This window comes from Cygnus atratus, chromosome 1, assembly GCF_013377495.2.
Source record: "Cygnus atratus isolate AKBS03 ecotype Queensland, Australia chromosome 1, CAtr_DNAZoo_HiC_assembly, whole genome shotgun sequence".
Lineage (NCBI taxonomy): Eukaryota > Metazoa > Chordata > Aves > Anseriformes > Anatidae > Cygnus > Cygnus atratus.
The window spans coordinates 179562358-179582591 of record NC_066362.1 but is presented as its reverse complement, the minus strand read 5'-3'; the positions used below and the strand labels follow the sequence as shown (position 1 = coordinate 179582591).

Genomic DNA, 20234 nt, shown 5'->3' with positions numbered 1-20234 from the left:
AAAACATAGCACCCTGCCAGCTACTAGGAGGAAACTTAACTCTGTCCTAACTGAAACCAGGACACATAAGCAGAGCTTCTGAGCACCCAGCTGACAGGATTAGCAAGATGTCTCCAGTTAAACACTGCTGCCTTACAAGCAGTTGGTTAACGATCAGATAAAATATGATACAATGGAGGTAGGGCGTAGAGTGCTAGAAATGAGATTAACATTTTAAAAACTCCTTGGGTTGGACTAGATGACCTTCAGAGGTATCTTCCAACCCAAACTGTTCTATGATGCTATTATTAGCCAGTCTTCATTAAGAACACATTCCTCCCAGTCTGAAAATAAGAAATTCAGTTTTCACAGTACGATACAGAACAGTATAAAAATCATAAAAACAGCCCCAAACTTCTCAATAACTTGTCTGAACAGATCTGAAACAAAACCTTGGAAGACACTGGTATCTATTCTTTGACATTGCACCCATTTCACACTTTTTAGTGATTCTGCAAATCTGGTATTTTAACATTTACTTGGTATTTTTCCTGCTGCTTTCTTTGAAAGTTTTACAGCTAATTCTGAAGCAGATATTACACAGTTTGCCACCCAGACTTCTATCTGGTTATTGCTTCACTCTCCCCTCCTCCTCTTGAGGGCAATTTCACTGATCTACAGTATTAATTGACTTCCTCAGCTACATATAAATGCAGACATCTATAACAAACAATTCTAACATTAGTACATCTACACTAGCTTTTCATACATTTGAGACAAAAATATAACCAATATTGTCAAACGCATGAGTATTGCCAAGAAATGATGGAATCCGAAGTGTCTTACACTAAAATATGCAGAGAATCATAGAATATCATGGGTTGGAAGGGACCTTAGAGATCATCTAATTCCAGCCCCCTGCCATGGGCAGGGACACCTCCCACCAGACCAGGTTGCCCAAAGCCCCATCCAGCCTGGCCTTGAGCACCTCCAGGGATGGGGCATCCACAGCTTCTCTGGGCAACCTGTGCCAGTGCCTCACCACCCTCTGAGTGAAGATTTTCCTCCTAATATCTAATCTAAATCTGCCCTCTTCTACTTTAAAGTCATTCCCCCTTGTCCTATCACTCAGCTCACTGACAAAGAGTCCCCCCCCGGCTTTCCTGTAGGCCCCCTTTAGGTACTGAAAGGCCGCTATAAAGTTTCCCCAGAGCCTTCTCTTCTCCAGGCTGAACAACCCCAACTCCCTCAGCCTGTCTTCTTCATAGGAGACAATCCAGAGCTACTTCATGATCCTCAGAAACATGAAAGAAAACTTCATAAAAATGCAAAATATACCTGCTTTAATATTTTTCTAACAGAGTAAGATGCAGCTGAACTAGCAAGAGAGCACACAAATCCTAAAGAGAGGCTAAAAATCTTTTAATTGTGTAAGATCTCAGAGAATATGTCTGTAGTAAACTACAGATACAGGTGCAGTCACTTGGATCTCAGCAACATTTATAAGAAGCTTGAACTAACACTTTCTAAAATTAAACCATTATTTTTCAGCAAATAATGTTAAGACATGATATTCAGCACCTCTCCTCATGGCCACAGACAAAAATCTTTTTTTGAAGACTCGGTGAAGGATAGCTCTGGCAAAACAGGGTGGCCGATGGCTGAACATTTCCCCCTCAGGTATTTAGAGGGAAGTGATGCAGCAAATTACTGATTTATACTGCTTTAAAACACTTGGTTTCCAGTTTGCACCATAAAGTCAAGCATAAATGCTTTTCCATGTAAATACAGTGGCCAACTACACAATGTTTGATCGCTTGATGGTATAGGAGACAACTGTTAATTATTACTTGATATAAAATAAGCTGCTTTCATTCACCTTGGCAGTTTGGGGGGTAGTGGAAAGAGTGGTTGGATGCTGCCATTGGGAATTATTTGACTAGCAAATAACAGATATGCAGAGAGCTGCAGTAGATAGGTAGTACCATCAAGTTATTGTTGCAAACTCAACACGTTTGTTTTTTTTTTTAAAGCTTCCCTGAGGCTGTTAAAAAATAGACTGAGTAATTTATTTTTTTTTCTTAGCTATTTGAATTACAGGAACTAACAGAGTACCATGTAAAGATAAGTGACTCGAGCAAAAAACGTGTTTGTAGACAAAAGTGTCTGAGCACTGACATACCGAGACAAAAGCAAGTCAGATCATGAGATAAGCCCTGCAGATGGCTGCAAACTACACAAGCCTGTGTTTAGAGCACTCTGAGCACTTCTGTTTGTGTGACTTCACAGGGACTTGGGGCAGCAATATTAATCATATTCAAGTTTTAAAATCACAGTAACAAGAAGGCAAAGACACCATATTTTTTCTCTGAAATGTGATTACCAGATCCCCCACTTCACATTTGAATGGCACCAACGCGAAACCTTCCCTCTCTATGGGGAGGCTTTGTGCTATGCAGATGTGCAGCAAAGGACCCACACACAGCATCCAGCTTTCCTATGTGCAGCCCCTGTTGCCCACCCGTTCTGAAACCCAAAAATCAGACCAGGACTTCAAGGCTCCTTGTGAGAAAGGTGAGGACCGCCAGGTGCCTCAGAAGGATGGCTTCAGCAGGGCTCACCAGCACTCACCTAACCGGGGACCCAGAAGTAAGGCCACCAGCTGAGAGATGGGAGTAAGGGGCTTGGGTTTTTGGTACTTGAATACTGAGGTAACGACCCTTCTTTTATATTAAATGATATTAAATGACTAAATATAAACATTAATATATCCTGAAAAAAAGTGACAAATTTCCTGAACAAATTTGATGCTTTTTTTTTCCTGTCAATCAGGTACTCCTGAGTGTTTGGAGATTTATAGAAATCAAGAAACTTGCATGGCCTCTGCTCTCTCCTTCCTCTGTGCAGCGTTCATTCCTTGACCATTTATCTTGGGGTTGTATTTCTGTTGGCATCTAATTAAAAACTACAGCGCACACAGAAAAGAATGCTGTGACTTTCCCTGAAATAATAAAGCAGTGATGCTATATTACACACAAAGCCTGTGTATCAGCAAAGCAGTAAAACTGACTTAGGTGACAAGATATATGAAATTATCAAATGATCAAAGCTTATGTTTTCCCTGATCTCATTAAATTACAAATATCTTGCTGTTTCCACAAGAAATATGCCAAATTATTCGGTAACAACATGCTTTTTATATTCAAGCTCTCTGGATTTTTCCTTGTGAGAAATTCAGTCATTTCTAAACAGAACAAAACCCAGGTTTCAATGTTTCTGATGAAACCACTATGTTTTACAGGTCCTGTTTCGAGAAAATTGAAGTGTTCTGATCCCAGTTTTACTTCCTGAAGTTTCAGGAAAACGAACTTAGCTTCTAAAGATACTTTTTTATTTGTCCTTCTTGCAAGAAACCTCACTAAAATATATTCCCACAGAAAGCTTAGATTTTGTGAACGTGTTTTCCAGCAAAGAGCATTTCCAACTCTTCCTGTGAAACTTACAGTCAAAATTCAGTCTCTTTTAGCAACTTCAATATAGGAGCATACTGATCAGGCTTTTAAAGGCATTATACTAATTTTAAACCCTGGTCACGCTGTGAACTAACATTGCGTATGATTTAATTAAAATATTTGAGTACTGTTACTGAAGTTGCATACAACCACGTAGAATTTGGTGCTGTCTACTTTCTGTGAGCTTGGCAAGTTTGGATGACTTACAAGCATCCTCTCACCATAATTAATTTTAAACCACCAGGCATACAGAAGATTCCCAAAATATTTCCCTTTAGCTCTCCAACTCCAGAATGTGTAAAGGTCACACATTATGTAGAGAGCAACGCAATCTGAAGCCCGTTGAATTTTACAGCTTCTCTTATTATTTGCACTTGAAAAAACAAACCCGAACTGCAGCTTAGCCATTTCTCCCAAACCTACCTTTCACATACTTTCTATTTTGCTTATCTCCTAGCAAAATAAGCATGCTGTTCAATGCTGAAACTCTGCACGTTCAAGCTGTATAGACATGGAATAAAACTTACCTCTCCCAGGCACGAAGACTTCAGCAACACCTATAACCTTTGGCACAGCTACAGCAACTAAAAATGAATTCTGACTGACAGGTCTATGCAGGAAGAACAGTGCAGATGCACTGTTTGAGCACAGCATGCTCAAATGCATTAAATGAGATGTTTCAGCCCCAGTTACACAGATCTCCCACATTTTTTCCCCTCCCAACAGAAGCTGAAAACCCTTCTTAAGAAAGGGTGGAGGGCAGAAATGGTTCACCTTTTTAAAAATTACATTTTATCAACTTTACTACGAATGTGAGCTCTGAGAGGATTACCTTAAAAGAAGCAAAATGTCCATGAAATCAGCAGGTCATGGCCACCATAGATTTTTATTGCATTTAAATAAGGAAAAACTTCCTGCTTCAGAAAATTTGAAGAATAAAAAGAACACTGAAAAAATACAAGTTGACCTTGACATGTCAACACTTTGCTTCTCGTAAGGAAACAGCGTTTTCACACCAACTCACTCTAGATATGTTTAAATTGTTCTGTGCATTCCAGTGTTTTATTCCCTCAAAGGAAGACAGACAAAGAACACAAGGAAATAGCCGTCAAATGTAAAGGAATGACTTTGTTTTGGATGCAGTTTTACTCAATGCCTTTACTTTCACTGTAGAGAAAACGCCTATTTCTGCTTTTGGCTAGCGTGGTATCTGTTCTGGGCAGCTTCACTGACATCAGTAAAAGCATATAAAATAAATATAAAATGTGAGAGAAATCAAAGCAATTATGTAACATCTTACAGCCCAACATGCACCCACAAGTGCCCCAAAACAGCAGACAGAAGCCTTATGTATAAATGTCTATTCATGAAAATCTCACGCAAGGCACATCAACTCAATTGCAACAACCAGTACTTGTTCTGCAAAGTAGACTTCTGTATTTTTTTTTAAACTTACATATCTAATAAGCTCCTCTCTTGTCACTCAGTGTGCATTTTCTACACCTACTCCGAACCAAATGTATCGCTAAGCCATAGCAAAAGCAGCAGATGAGTTTTACTATAACCTTCCAATGAAATAAGTGTGTGTAAATCGAGGTATTCCTGAAGTTAGATCCACAACTGACAGACTGAACTTGAATTTCTCTCTGCTACCTGACTTTCTAGCCTTGGTTTTAACCATACACTGCACAAGGTACCTGCAGCATATTTATCTGTGGCTTTGTAACTGTCTAGATGGTTTGACATGAGCCTGTATACTTTAACCTGACAAGGAAAATAGAAGCTGATACCGATAGTGAGGACTGTCAGCTCAAAACACCTACCACCCTGACGTCAGTAAGAAAACTTCCAGCATCTTCAATGAAGCAGATTGGGTGTTTGGCTGTTGTCCTGCATTACACCTCTATCAACCTCAAACAGCAAAGCACGACGACGGGCAGTATGTCCATGTTACTGTGCATTTTTATCTTCCTTTGTGAAAAAATCAGGCACACATTTTTCTTTACTATGTTACAGATATCACTATTTCAAGCCATTTACATTAAAAAAATTATAGGGTGCCACACCAGAAACATAGATCTCACTCTGGAGTTTAGCAGAGGCTTCTAAGCATTGCATGGCCAATATTAAGTTAACATCAGGCCAAGAGTAGAAAGAAAAGGAATTTGAAAGCCTCAAAGTCTAACACCCCACCACAACACTCACTGCAAAGTTTCACAGTTGGCTTAAATCAGTTTAAGTGCACTGGTACTTCCCTAAACTGCACTCGAGCATCTGCACTTTCTGCTCTGTCCTTTGCTTTAACATTGGCACAGATATAACTATGGCAATTATATGTTTGTTAGGATTAGCTTAAAACCGACCTCACTCAATGGACCGCACATATACATACAGCACAGGAGAGGAAACAGGACTGAATGGAGGGCAGTCTGATTACTTTGAGCAACAGCCCACATTTAAACTCAGTTAATCATGAAAACCATGTCCTCGGTTGCCTGGTGCACGGAAATACGAGAACCTAATGGATTCAAGAAGTACACAGTTAAGATAACATTTGTAAGCAGATGTAGGACCTTTGTGGTCTTTCCTAAATAATGGGTACTTAATCTGCTCATTCTTACCCTCGCCCTCATATCAAACATTCTTTAAAAGATGATGCAACTGGTAACTACTGAAACCTGGAGCTAATAGCTTTCAAAACTACTGCTTCTACCGCAGATTTGAAGGACCTGCATGGCCACATTTTTTTTTTTTTCACCTCTATCAGTACAGCACTAAACCATCACAGATAGCAGCTGAGAAAGTTTGACAAAACCCAGAAACATAAGCAACTGGTACACATGACAGTGCATGCTGCCCGCCGCCACCCACACTTCACTCTGACCTCTGTGGTCTTTAACATTAGCACAGATACTACTGTGGAAATTAAATGTTTGCTCGGATTAGTTTTAAACCAAGTCATTTTCCTCACTCAGCAGAGCGCTCTTGTGGTCTAAAAGTACCTGGGGGAACCTACACCCCACTGCATGGATGGCCCTCTGGAAATTGCAGAGGCAAGCTTCTGCTCTCAATGCAGATTTCTGAGCTCAGCAGGGGAGACGTCCCAGTCTCCCCTCTTCTGACAGGGTCACTCCAGTACCTCCCAGAATGGCTTAACTCTTCCAGGAGGTCTGTTAAGAAAGACTCACATGACAAAAACCGGTTCTGTCATGACAAATGTCTTTTCAACCAATTAAGACCTTGAAGATGCTTATCTGATGGAAAAAAATGTCCTCTTTATATTATTTTGTAATGGTTTTGATTGTCCAACTCCATAATTTCCAAGATGTCAGCAGAAAAAAAAAATCATGTGAGAAGCATATCCTTTGTCCCTCCTCCAAAGCATTGACATGTATTCTGACCTTGTAGGTCTCCCCTCATTGTCACACTGAAAATATAACTGCCAAAAGTGTGCAATGCAACAACAAAATTCATAAAGCACTGAATTTATGTTTCAGCAAACTTCAGAAAAGTGGGCTGGGAGGCAAAGAGCAGTTGTATGGGTAAAGTCAGCTGAAGGACCTCTAATACTGTTTACCAGTACTAATGACATGCTACATAATCATTTAAGTGATCTTACAATGCAGAATTTAAAGAGGTTATTTGCTGACTTACGCCTTCTTTAGAAAGTAATCGTTCCTCATGTTAATCAAGTCCGAGCTGTGCTTTTTGGCAGCAATTCTCTCCAGACAAGCATTTTCATGTCAGTATTTATCTATACTAATTAGCTTACCAGCTTGAACAACTCTTACGAAACTTTCTTCCCCCCTAACTTCTTACATTCCAGTTTTGTGAAGGAAAGAAAACTAATCCTATGGTTTTTTAAACTATATGAATGCACATAAATCTTATAGAATGAGTATGACAAATTCTTTCAATAGCTTCATAATGCTGTCCTTTAGAGAAGAGAACAGGAATGTGACTGCAGGCTTTGAGCTGCTGCTGACAAGCAGAGGTTAAAATCCTCTCGTATAAAGGCAGAGGCCTCCGTTGTGTCAAAACTGCAAGAGGCTGCAAGCACTCGATCCGGTGGCTGCAAGTAATTTGGCATGGAAGTGAAATATGTCTTTAAGACCTACACAGATAAATACCAGTTATCCTGACACAGAACCCAGTCCTGGCAAGAGAAGAAGAGAGGCTGGGCAAAAGCTTAAACTAAAGACCTGAAGAATAACAAGCAATTACCTTAGAAACTAAACAAATTATAATCTTCTTTCTACAAGTTCTGCCCGACCCCATTTCATCCTGTACGTTTTGAAAAGCTTCCAAAATAATTTCTGAAGCATCCTCCATTTCCTTCCCGTCATTCCTAGGATTTGCTTACTATGGCAGCTGATTTTTTATTTCTTTCATCAAAGTCGTGTTTCTGCACTTGCAAAGTATTTTGAATGCAACTTTTGTCATTAAACGTTTTGCAAATTTCAGCCAATTCCAGTTAAAGTCTGAATTTCTAATCCTGTGGTTTAGAAAGTCCATCCCTTTAAAACCACTCAATCAAAATCTTAAAGCTTGATAAGACTGAATGTTTAACCACCTACTAATGTACTGTACTATCAACTGTGCTTACATGTTGCCATCCTCTGATGTCCAACACACTTTAAAGGATGATTCCATACTGTCTACACTAGTGAATACACTACAGTATACCTGGAGATGTTTTCTTGAATTAATTTAAAAAAGACTGCTCTGAACATCTCCTCAGGATGTATCCGGATACCTGTTTTAAACCACCAGCTCACAACGTCACCATCCCTAACAAACCAATAGCCAAGTGGACTCATTAAACTGCTCTAAATATGCAACAGACATGGCAATTTTGTTCTTCAAGCAAAGTAATTTCTCCCTCAGAGTGAGAAAGAGGTAGAAGCTTAAATTGCTAGGGACCTAACACAGACACACACTGTTCATAACTACAGAAAATGAAAAATTAAGAATTAAGGCTGGCAGGGAGGGCTAAGTAGATGTTTCATTTCTTATCTGCTATTGCTGCATGTATCAGATAAAAGTGCAGGGCACAATTTTAAATGTATCAGATAACAAATGACGTTATCAACATATCATCAATATTTTACCAAGTTACTGCTTACTCTTTTCAGATATCTTTACAATCAAGTTCTCAGAAAAAGTTTACTTTGCACATCAAAATATTTTAAAACATAAGCAAAAACTAAGATTTTCATGAGTTGCACAAAAAAGGCAACTCAAAAACCCTTATGCAAATATTTATCAGTCACCTGTTAGTGGCCTAAAACACTGCTGTAACTGCTTGTGTGTATTTACAATGCAAACAACCAATCTGCATATCCCACTACACCATTTACATAATTCCAGGTAAGCCTTACGTGTTCATTAGTGTAACTGGAACTCTGAACTAAAAGCTTTTTTTGCCGTTAGACACCGCATGTTTCTATCAATGCTAGAGAAAACTATTTCCAAATTTCTGATAATGTGCTTTAAAAAACTGACCCCGTAAATTCAGTTACTGTCACAATAGCTGTGCTCAACAGAAACCAAATAACGTCAAGATTAAGCTCTAAAATGTAAGCAGAGGACTCATACAGTATTTTCTGAAATAAAATATTCTAAAAATATCTTCAGAGCTTGTACAACATACTCCAGGATATAGTTCTACACTTTCCTCCATCAAAGAGCACAGGAAATTTTCCGCCAACCCTGTTCCCAAAACCTTTTATGCAAAATCAAAATGAAGCAAGGGGAAAAAAAAGTCAAATTAGTAGCATTTGAAAGATTGTCCAATTTTCTCATTAAGTCTCTTAAGAACTTCCCCTTTAAATTAGAGCATCTATAAAGCCTCAAGTAGTCTTATGAAGGATTACATTATGCTAATAGGTACTGCAAAGCCTGAATGCAGCCCCAACAGCAGCACTCGAGATTAGAAGCTCCACTTCAAAGGAGAAGGGGTCCCAGCTAGGAGAGAAAAGCAACGTAATATACTTGTTTGCCTCTTAGTTACTTAGAAACGATTAACCACCATACATTGGTTTTCCTTTCCACTTATGTCAGCTTTTACATAGCGTTCTGTAATAAAAATGTTCTCGGTAGACTACTTCTCTTTATGATATTAGGTATAAAGGACAGTACAGGAAACAGCAAGAGATTGTATGTAACTAGTGGTTCAAAAACTGCTTATTCGTACATGGGCATACCAAAACTGTTGTGAAGAAGTGTTTCAAACTGAAATACACTGCCCTACACTCCTAGAATTTGACTAAAAGTGGCATTGTTAAAGTACGATGGGCATAATCACTGCACATATTTTTAAGAACAAAGAACCACATCAATCCATTACGCTTGAGTTGTCCAAAGACACTGCAACAACAAACTACCTTTGCTATACTGATATTTGGGTCTAAGAAGCCCTCCCTTCATGAATCCAAAAGGTGGAGGAAAACACAAAAAGGACTCCAGCAGCCTAAAATTAAACAAAAGGAGAGAAACCATTTCCTCTTTTTGTAAGCAGGAAAGGAAGAGCTGTGCTTCCTATAAAGGAAACACAAATAGAAGAGAGAAGCATTTCAGCTATACAGGAACGAAGAATTCTTACTTTATTCTGAGCTTCCTTCTTCCTTTTTAAGCCATTACACACAAATTATTTTAACTTGGAGAACCTAAGAATCTCACAGCCCGAACACTTTAGCTTGCTGCCTTTTTTTTTTTTTTAAGGATATTTGAAAGACTTTTTGCATCTATGTATCAGAACTTAGCTAGTAAAAGAAAAAGTAATCCAGAAAACTGGTTATAATCAGTCAGTCCATCTTTCAGCAGAAAATGTTTACAGTTTTAACTTTTACGTGTAATTGGTATATGTAGTTTCATTTGCATCAAGCTAACCAGTTTCTTGATATGAAGGAGTCTTTTGCTAGCTACACAACAGTCATCCAGTATTGGTCTGACAAGATAAAAATCATCTGTTCACCATAAAACATATAATGCTCATTTTAAGACTTGTCTATTACACTGGTGATTGGTTTTGGTGGTCTTGTGTTTTTTGGTTTTTTGTTTTTTCTTAAAGGAAAAAACTGAATTTTCAGGCCCCCCAGGTCCCTTTGCTGCAGAGCTACTTCCCAGCTGGGTGCCCCCAGCCCGTCCTGGTACCTGGGGTCGCTCCCCCCTAGGTACAGGATGCTCTGCACTTCTCCATGGCAGACTTCACGAGATTGCTGACAACCCATCTCACCTCTCCTACCTGCTGAGGTCCCTCCAGATGGCAGCGCGGCCCTCTGGTGAGCCAACCCCACGCCCCAGTTTCATTGCCAGCCCTGCCTTCTCTGTAGCTATATAATTATGCAGTTGAACCAAGTGAAGTCCTTGAATAGATCCTTTCACTTGGCAGGGATCTAATCTACAACTACAGAAATTTTTATCTTACTACATTTTTACCCTATTTGCTAGCCATTATAATTATCTCAATATCATATTTAATAAAGTGTTCTCCATCCAAGGACTTCAAACTGTTTTTAACAATTAAGACAGCCTCACACCCCAGCAAGGAAGTGAACAAGCTCTTACGCAGAGTGAAGCTAAAGCACAAAATCAGAAAACTTTACCAAGATTGGAAAAGAACAAATATCTGTGAAACAGCCAGCTACAGACTTCCTGGCTCCCAGTCTCAACCGTCAAATTCCTTCCTGTACATGCACACACACACACAAACAGAAACTCCAGTAATAGACTAAAAATGCTTCAGAAATCATCACTACCCCATGAAAGTGAATAGATAAACAGCAATGAACACTTAGGGCAAGTAAAATACTATCCTGCCAGAGTTCGTGATGTTACTATGTTACTGATACTGCCCTTGCTTTTTCTCTAAAAAAAAAAGTCAGAACATTTATTCCTAGCATCAGTGCAATTCATGAGTTCAAAATTCATTTCACTGCTGACTGATTTCTGCATGATTCCAGCACTGAAGACTTTAAGAACACTAGAGGAACGTGCAACACTGGTCAGAAGAACTCCAGAAGTTTAGAAAGCCTTCAAATATTTGTTTAATTTCAGTGAAACATTTCTTTGCCATTCAACTTGGACTCCTGAATTTAAGGGGTCCTCATGCAGCACTAGCAACAAAGGGTAGGTCCTAACTCATTCTTGTCTCTACTTTGGAAAAGCAGACAGACTTAAACACACATCTCCCTTCAGTGGCAGCATCATTTCCTTTGGGGGAAAAAAAAGCCCTAAGCATACAGGGCCCTCCCTGAAGCTGTTTCCTCCTGCCTACCCTCACCTGTCCATGCCAAAGGGAAGTTTGCCGGCAGCAAAGGTGGGTAAGGAAGGTCATTACTACGTGAATTCTTCCTCCGTAATAACTAATGTACTTTTTTTCCCCTCCCAGTGCTGGAGCTTGCTTTAGGGTTTTCCAAATCTGACAGCATGGAGCGCAACAGCTTGAAACTTGAGAGCATGCAATGAGTTTTCCTCCCAGCCAGCACTGGCTCTCAGCCAGACAAAGGCTCCTGCAGACTCCAACGCAGGCTGTCCTAGCAGAGGTTCTTCCGCACAGAGAAGCGTACGAGCAGGCTGGAATGCAATTCAAACAGTATTTGATAACCATCAGTCACATTTAATATAAGGAAAGGGGTATGCAGTCCCCTTCTGCCATACAAAATCTGACAATAAAGAGAAAATGAGTCAGACTGCCTGCTCAGTCACATACCCATTCACTGCAACATGATGTGAAGTCAAAACCTGTCAACTTGGGCTTTTCAAGTTTTCTTCTGCAGGTGGAGAAGCCCTGCAGCTGAATGCTATTTTTGGAAGAATACAAGTATCACTTATTTCTTCAGTTAGCGTGAGGGGCTCATACTGCTCTAGCAAAGCAACCAAATAGGTGTAAGGGAAAGTCCCAAGCTTACCCAAGGACAGCAGAAGCACGTACCTGATTCCCTAAAATACAGCTCTGAGAAGTTCCCACGTTCATGATACAAGCACAAGCATGGTCACCAGGCAAGGGCTCTGACCAATGAACTGCAGGCTGAAAATGCACTTTCAGATTTGCTCCAAAATATATTTAATGTGGCAAAATTTACAGCACCTCTGGTTAGACATATCCCCATCCTCTCTCTTCACACCCACATCTCAGCTCAAATGGAAAATTAAGAACTGATGAATAAAGAGAGAGACTTACTCATTTCTATTTGTTTCTACCTCTAAAGATGAGTTTTCACTTGAGGTTTTGACATACGTCAAATTCCCATACTGCGGGGATTTTAGCAACTGAAACTGAAACCGCCCCACAGCTTTTCCTGAGGGAAAAAAAAGACAAGTCAGAGTAGGAAAACTGAGTATAGAGCTCCTATGGCCTGATACAGGACACATTGGAAAAAAACAAAGCCGCCTTTTATTTACACAAGGCTGCCAGGAATGGAAACAACATTCAACCATATGTTACAACTGCTTTTGTGAGGGAAAGCCAGGAAAGGTAACTTTATGTTAAACTGTGAATTGAGCTAGACACACAGGAGACTCTGCCAGGCTCACCTTTTCATTTCTTGCCAACTTGGAAGTGGAAAACATACCTTGCTTTACAGTTATGAATTTCAAAAATATTTTTAAAATACATTTCTAGTGGTTATGACCTACTGAAGTCTGAAGTGAAACTGCTTGACTTCACCTCCAAATCAAGGTGAAAGGGTTTCACTGAAGCTAACCTGAAACAAAATACACGAGACCCATTTTAGCGCTGTTCTGAATTTTGTTTGAGGTACCCTGCATTAAGAAACTAAGCCAAAACCCTGTGGAGGGTATTATTTTCTCTCCTTTACAACAGACTAGACAATTTCTGCCTAGCAGAGCCTTGCTTATGTACAGCTGATTAAAATCTCATTCAAGAGAGCCACGCCACCCAGCCAGATATGAAGAGGTTTGTTTTTCAAAGACTTTGAAATATACTGGTTTTGATGCCAGAAGTCAGAGAGTCTCTCCAAGCTGATGTTAAATAAATGAGTCTGTCTAAACTGAGATTTATCTCTTATCTGCCCCTAAAGGCAGTAAGAGCTGCTTTTTAAAAAAAAATTTACTTAATTTAATTAGTTACAACATGTTTTCATTTCATTACTCAGCGACTAATGTGAATATTTCGTGCATGTGTGATAACCAGCCCGGCCCCACTGATTTATCAAAACCAACTGAATAGCGCAGTATTTATTTTGGTAAAGTGTATTAGTTCTGTGCTTAGGTACCAGAGAAAAATGCTTTTCCCATAAAAAAAAGTTTGAAATCTACTCTGTAAGAAGTGCCATCTGTGCTTATTAGAAATAAGTTTGAGATATATTTCCTAACACAGATTAGGAGTTTCTCCTCCCACTGCAACACATCTCAGTTGTGGGAATGTCCCTGAGCAACCCCCAGGGCATTACCCCATGCCTCTCCCTCTGAGTAAATCATGAGGTGAAATTATTTAATTACCTACTGGTGTTACTCTGTCCCTCGTGAGGAACATACTGGTGTATTGAGGGAAATCTAGACAGGGCTACTCAGCTGATTTTTGGTGGTTAACACGCAGTCTCTTACAAGGAAAGACACTCTTCCAAAAATGTAAGCTTAGTTCAATCCTACATAAAACAGAAAACCCCTCTTTTACTACCACCTCTGACAAAGAACGAAACTAACTTTTAGGCATGAGAGCTATTCTGACGCAGAAAAGCCTCCCCATAACCAAAGTAAGATTTTGCAGCCAGACTTCCCAGCTTCCGCACAGCACGCAGAGCACCCCTGGGCGGGCGCAGAAGGAGTTAGGGACCCGGCAGCAGCGCTGAGAGACGCGGGGCGGGCGAGCAGCCCCAAGCGAAACCCTTCCCCAGCGAGCCTGGCCTCTCCTCCCTGTGATGTGACGCTACAAAGGGGGCCAGCTCTCCCTGCCCTCCGCACCCGGAGGCTGGGCCAGGCGGGGCGAGGCGAAGGCCAGGCACTGAGGCAAGACAAGAGCCGCCCAAGCACCCAAGTGCCGCTGCCGTCCTGCTCTCGCTTCCCGCCCGTGGCACAGCAAGCCCTCAGCCAAGCTGAGAAGCTCCTTCCGCAGAAAGAAGGCTGTGAAAAGGGAGACATGGCAGCGCCTATGCTTCACCGAGCCTGGGAAATCGTCCTCTGAAGCCTACATTTTTGCTCGTTACTTCAGTTTAGAAGGAGGCTGGGACAACACGAGCTGCAACAGAATGAGGCAGAAAGTCCTTCATCAGATGGAGGCGGGGGAAGAAGGGAGCTAAAAGCAAGCCTGGGGACAGCCACCTCTGCTGCAAATACGAGGTTTTATGTTGAAAAGCTGGCTGATTACAGTAGCTGTGGGAAGCGAAGAGCGATGTCCTGGGGGTTACTGCAGGAGATGCGCCCCGCCACTGTCACACCGCTTCGCTGAAGTTCTGAGGAGAAACCGAAGCTCATCAGAGCACCCAGGACACACATCTACAATCTCTCGCTTGAAGTTTGAAAAGTTGAAATAAAAATACCAGAGAAGGCTTTGAACCACAGGAAGCCAGGCTTGTATTTTAAATATACCATTATAATGGTAAGCTCTAATTGTTCCACTGAGGACTCCTTTAAATATACTTTATACGGATGTATCTTTAGCATGGTATTTGTTCTTGGCCTCATAGCAAACTGTGTTGCTATCTACATTTTCACTTTTAACGTAAAAGTACGAAATGAGACTACCACATACATGCTTAATTTAGCAATATCTGATCTGCTTTTTGTATTTACATTGCCCTTCAGGATTTATTACTTTACAGAAAGAAACTGGCCCTTTGGAGACATTCTTTGCAAGATTTCTGTCACACTGTTTTATACAAACATGTATGGGAGCATTTTGTTTTTGACCTGCATAAGCGTAGATCGCTTTCTAGCTATAGTTTACCCATTTCAATCGAAGACCCTTCGAACCAAAAGAAATGCAAAAATTGTCTGTGCTGCAGTATGGATAACAGTGTTAGCAGGGAGCACACCAGCAAGCTTCTTTCAGTCTACAAACCTCCGGAATAACACCGAACAGAGAACATGCTTTGAAAACTTTCCAGAGGCTACCTGGAAAACTTACCTATCCAGAATTGTTATCTTCATTGAAATAGTGGGATTTTTCATTCCACTCATCGTGAACGTGACCTGTTCTACTATGGTCCTACGAACACTGAACAAACCCCTTACGTTAAGTCGGAATAAATTAAGCAAGAAAAAGGTACTCAAAATGATTTTTGTCCACCTGGTGATATTCTGCTCCTGTTTTGTGCCTTATAACATTACCTTAATACTTTACTCTCTCATGAGAACGCAGACGTGGATTAATTGTTCGGTGGTAACCGCAGTCAGGACTATGTACCCTGTCACCCTGTGCATCGCCGTCTCAAACTGTTGTTTTGACCCAATAGTGTATTATTTCACTTCGGATACAATTCAAAATTCGATAAAAAGTAACAGGCTCACTAGAACACGTGATACCAGGTTCTCCGAGATGCCAGTTTCAGAAAACTTTATTCAACACAGCCTTCAGACCATAAAAATGAAAATATTTGACAGTGACTCTCCAAAATAAACTGCATTAGAAACTGCTGGGACTAAACTGGAATTAGAAGCCTGCACATTTCTTCAGCTGTGAAAATATATTCTGATCTGTAAATGTTACTCCTCCTTTACATCAGAAAAGTTTATGATATGAATAAGTGCATAATAGTACACAGGAAATACTTTAATAATTTACATCAGACGTCTGTTTTTATTGTATTTATGTTAAAAACAAACTTCTGTTTTCAGCCTATGCTACCAAAGTCCAAAGACTAGTTTGTCAAGTCAAAAAACATAAGAAACCAGGTCACTTCTAAAATTAACCTAACTGCTCGTTTTAAATAATTATATCGGTTTCTAAGTTACTGAGGACAGGGGGGCGAAACTAGTTGGTTTACAATGCAGAATCCGCTTACCAATCATATTGGTCATGTAATTACAGCTAGCATTCCTGCTTTCAAATTTCTTCTTCCCTCTCCCTTGCTCCTAATCCCTTTTTTTCTCCCAGCAACTTCCTTCATTGTAAAAGGCTTCGATCACTGTGCTAACAAGATCTTCACTTCTCCTGTACCTGCCCTTCCCCAGTTAACCATCTTCCATAAGTAATAAATTACCTGTCTGTTGCCTGTTGCCCGTTGCCCAAAAACCAACAGATTAGTTATCTCCCCTTCCACTAACATCCCTTTTTTCTCCACAGGCCTAAACTATGCTTTCTCCCAGACTACCTAAACAATTCACATGCTTACTTTAACCTCAAAAACAATTATTCTCAACACATTCAGCTTTAAAGACTGTTTCTGTTTCAGATCTGGAGAAAAAAGACTACTGTTTCTCCACTTATCTGATAGAATATATTCCTTCTCCACAAGCCTTACTCCATAAAGAAATTAAATCTTTGAGTAGTTTAGGGCATCTGGAAACAACTCAGAAAAACTGGTTTTTCTTCTCACCTCCATCTCAGATGTCTGTGTAATTATAACAAAAATAACCTCTGATTAGTGAAGCTGGTGCTTTTAAGTACAGTACCACTTCATTAAACTCTCTTCTGAGAAGTTCTTCAACTCAACACAAATTTTAAGCAAAATAACATCCTCCAAGTAAGGTAACTCAATCCCAAAATACCATATTGTTATTAAAAAGGCACAACCCTTGATGACTAGGAATGAGTATGCACATTAACCAATATTTCTTTCAGGAAACAATTTGGTGTCCCATAAAGAAATTCAAGACACAGTAATGTTCAGAATGAGCCTTCCTCTCAAGCTACGTGCCCAAGAAATATTTTGGCTTTTTAACATTAGCATTTAAAATTTCTGACGTTATTTTCTTGTGAACTTTATTTTTATAAAGCTAGTTGAGACTATGTGCTGGCAAAATTGAGACACTGTAAAATCAAGGCCAATATAAAAGGAGAAGTCTATGTATATTACTGTTACAAACAGGAATATAAATACAAAAGAGTATTTTTAAGTGTCCTGCTATGTATGTTTCTCAGTTATTAGAACGCTGTGTACATATTCCTCTAAATTAAACACTAAAATTAAATAAATATTTAAAAGGTAGAAGTGTTGGGTTTTCCTCCCCAAGGACAATGGAGTGAAGAGCTAAATTAAAATGAAGTTATATTTTAGATTTATGGCAGTCAGTTGCACCACAGATACGGTACTCTGAGACACTTTTACTTCAGGGCACTATATGGAAGAATGACTCAATGTTGGAGAAAACGCATATTGGGCTATCAAAGTATATGATGTACTGTCTGAGTTTACTTCTATTGCAATACTTTTGCTTAACTGTTACAAGTCATTTTTACACTGAATACTACTATTGGAAAACTTGAGTTACTCAGGCTACTAGAAATTGACAGATTTAAAATGCTACTAAATTAGAAATTCATTCTCTGTATGACTGGTGAAAGGAAAACTCAAACAGTATAAGCTAAACTACAAAGATAGGTAGATATTTAAGTCTATGCTAATATCTTAAAACAGGCAATGCTCCTAGTTGGGAGTCCTACACTCTCCTGATTCATATCTGACTTCAGAAAAGTGCATGAAAAGAACCACTGAGTAGAAATCCAGTATGATTCCTATACAAGAAGTCACTGAGAAATCCGAAGTTCAAAAGTCAGACACATCTGTTTTGAAGAGCCTGTTTAGTATTTGGAATGGTAAAAAAAAGCTTTTTGTTATCAGTATTTGCAGTCAGTTTTATATCCTTCACATACTTGATAAACTTCAGCGTTTCCTTTCTTAGTTGTTCTGAGAAGAGATGCTGCATTTCAACAACCGCGTGGAAGCATCTACCATCAATGACAGGGATGACTGCCCAGGTGCCAGCACTGACACCACAAGCACACAGCAAGAAGTATGATGAGGAGTTGAATTTTATACAGAGCTAGTTTGTTTTGAGGGTGAATGGCATTTAATCATCTCCTTCCTGATCCCCTCCAAAGGCTTTAAAGCTCTTGGGCTCCATGTCTAGACTATGGCTCATGCCACGCATGGCAGTGACACCCTGTCCAGTAGCATCCCTGCACTGCAGCCACGAGCACCACTGGAGCCTCACCCTGGTAGAAGGAAGCTGCTCCTGCTGAGATTACAAAACTACCCCCAAAAAAATCACTGGACTTAAAAGCAGAACAAGATGATGAAAGTACTGTGTTTGGGTGCTGCCCTTTGAACCAGACTTTCCTCTTAGTTCAGAAAGCCTAGGGAAGCATGAAGAGTGGTTTTTTCTGCCTTGCACTCGCTCTCCAGGGCAGTAGCTTCTGCTTTTTGCCCTAGCACAGCACAGCAGCTTTCCCATCAGCTAACGGCCTGCTACCTCAAAACTGTGTGAAAAGGCTTTGAATTTTTAATTACCAGATATACTTCACTCTTGCCGCAGGAAAAGAAAAAACAGATTCTCTGAATTACAGATGTTCCTCTTCTGTGACTTGAGAAATTCCTGATCTGAGCAATTCAGAAGAAGGGAAGCAAACCTGTACCTCCCAGAAAAAGCTGATATAAAACCAAACTACAAGCTCATCAGGACTGGATGAGGTTTTCTCCTTGTTTTACAGCTCTGCAAGGAGATTAACCTGGAGAGCCATGGATGGAGCAACACTTCCACTCTCCTGAACAGCTGCACTCCTTCAGTCTAATCCTGCTTTTGATACCAACTCTGCTGTCCCTGGCAACAGCTAATGCCAATATTTAAATCTAGATGAGGAGTTAAGCTAATTGTGCCTTGGCATCTTAAACAAAAATGTCTTAATGTCAGAGCTCCTGAGCATCTGACAATACACTGCATCCAGTACGTGCTAGAAGTGCATTATTTTTACTCATATGGCTATGCAGAGGTTTAGAGTTCATTTTTTTTAAGACTGTAACTTGCAGATTTCTTCTTTGTACTCTAGTTACTTCATCTACAGAGTGCAGATACTACCTACTTACCAGGATAATAAAAGTAGTGAAAATTTAGTTAACTTCAAGTCTTTGTGGATCAGAAAAGGCAGGCAGCAGCTGCTCACTACATAATGAACAATCTGCTCCAAAAGACATGGAAAAAAAGTCTCCTATCAGAAATCTGATTTACTTCAACTTATTATTTCAAAAAAAAAAAGAAACAAAGAGATTTCCCCTTTTAAACTTAATATTCAGCTTGAAATCTGAATTTCTGGCTTTCCGAGGAACAGACTAAGTGTAAAAATTTGTCTCCTTTGGTATACACATCTTGGACATTCAAAGAAATGTAGGACCAATACCAAGTCAGATTTATTTATATTTTTAATCTAGAAGGGCTTAAAAACAGATTCATCAGGAAGCAAGAAATCTGTAACTGGAATCAACATCCAGCCTTTTATTTCTTAGGTAACTTCAGTTATAGAAATGCAGCTGGAAAAAGCTCGTTAGAGCAAGCAGAAGATAGGAATGGCTGTACTGGGTCAAAGCCCAGACATGCACCTAATCCACAGTCGTGCTCCTCCAACAGTGGCCAAAGCTGGATGTCTGGGGAAGAAGATAACAGCAGGAGGGGCATGCACAGCTTCCCCTCTTCATCACTTGCATCTCAGACTTTCTAGGTCAGATGTGTTTGTTTGTTCAGTAACACGAACATTTTTCTTCTATGAGCTTGTCCTGCCTCCCTTTGAACTTGTCAGCTTTTAACATCCACAACACTGCAGCAAAATGTTCACCTTGTGTATATGCG

General features: G+C 39.9%; 2 protein-coding genes across 2 annotated transcripts in view; one reads left to right on the top strand and one right to left on the bottom strand.

The window, feature by feature from the left end:
* The window catches only part of RB1 (RB transcriptional corepressor 1), an 84627-nt gene that overhangs the window by 23652 nt on the left and 40741 nt on the right, over nucleotides 1–20234 (bottom strand). The window lies entirely within an intron of this gene.
* Nucleotides 14388–16096, top strand: LPAR6 (lysophosphatidic acid receptor 6). Its single transcript, XM_035553450.2, is given in 2 exon segments — nucleotides 14388–15925; nucleotides 15928–16096. Coding segments are annotated over 2 exon segments (903 nt in total). The 5' UTR covers nucleotides 14388–15048; the 3' UTR covers nucleotides 15954–16096.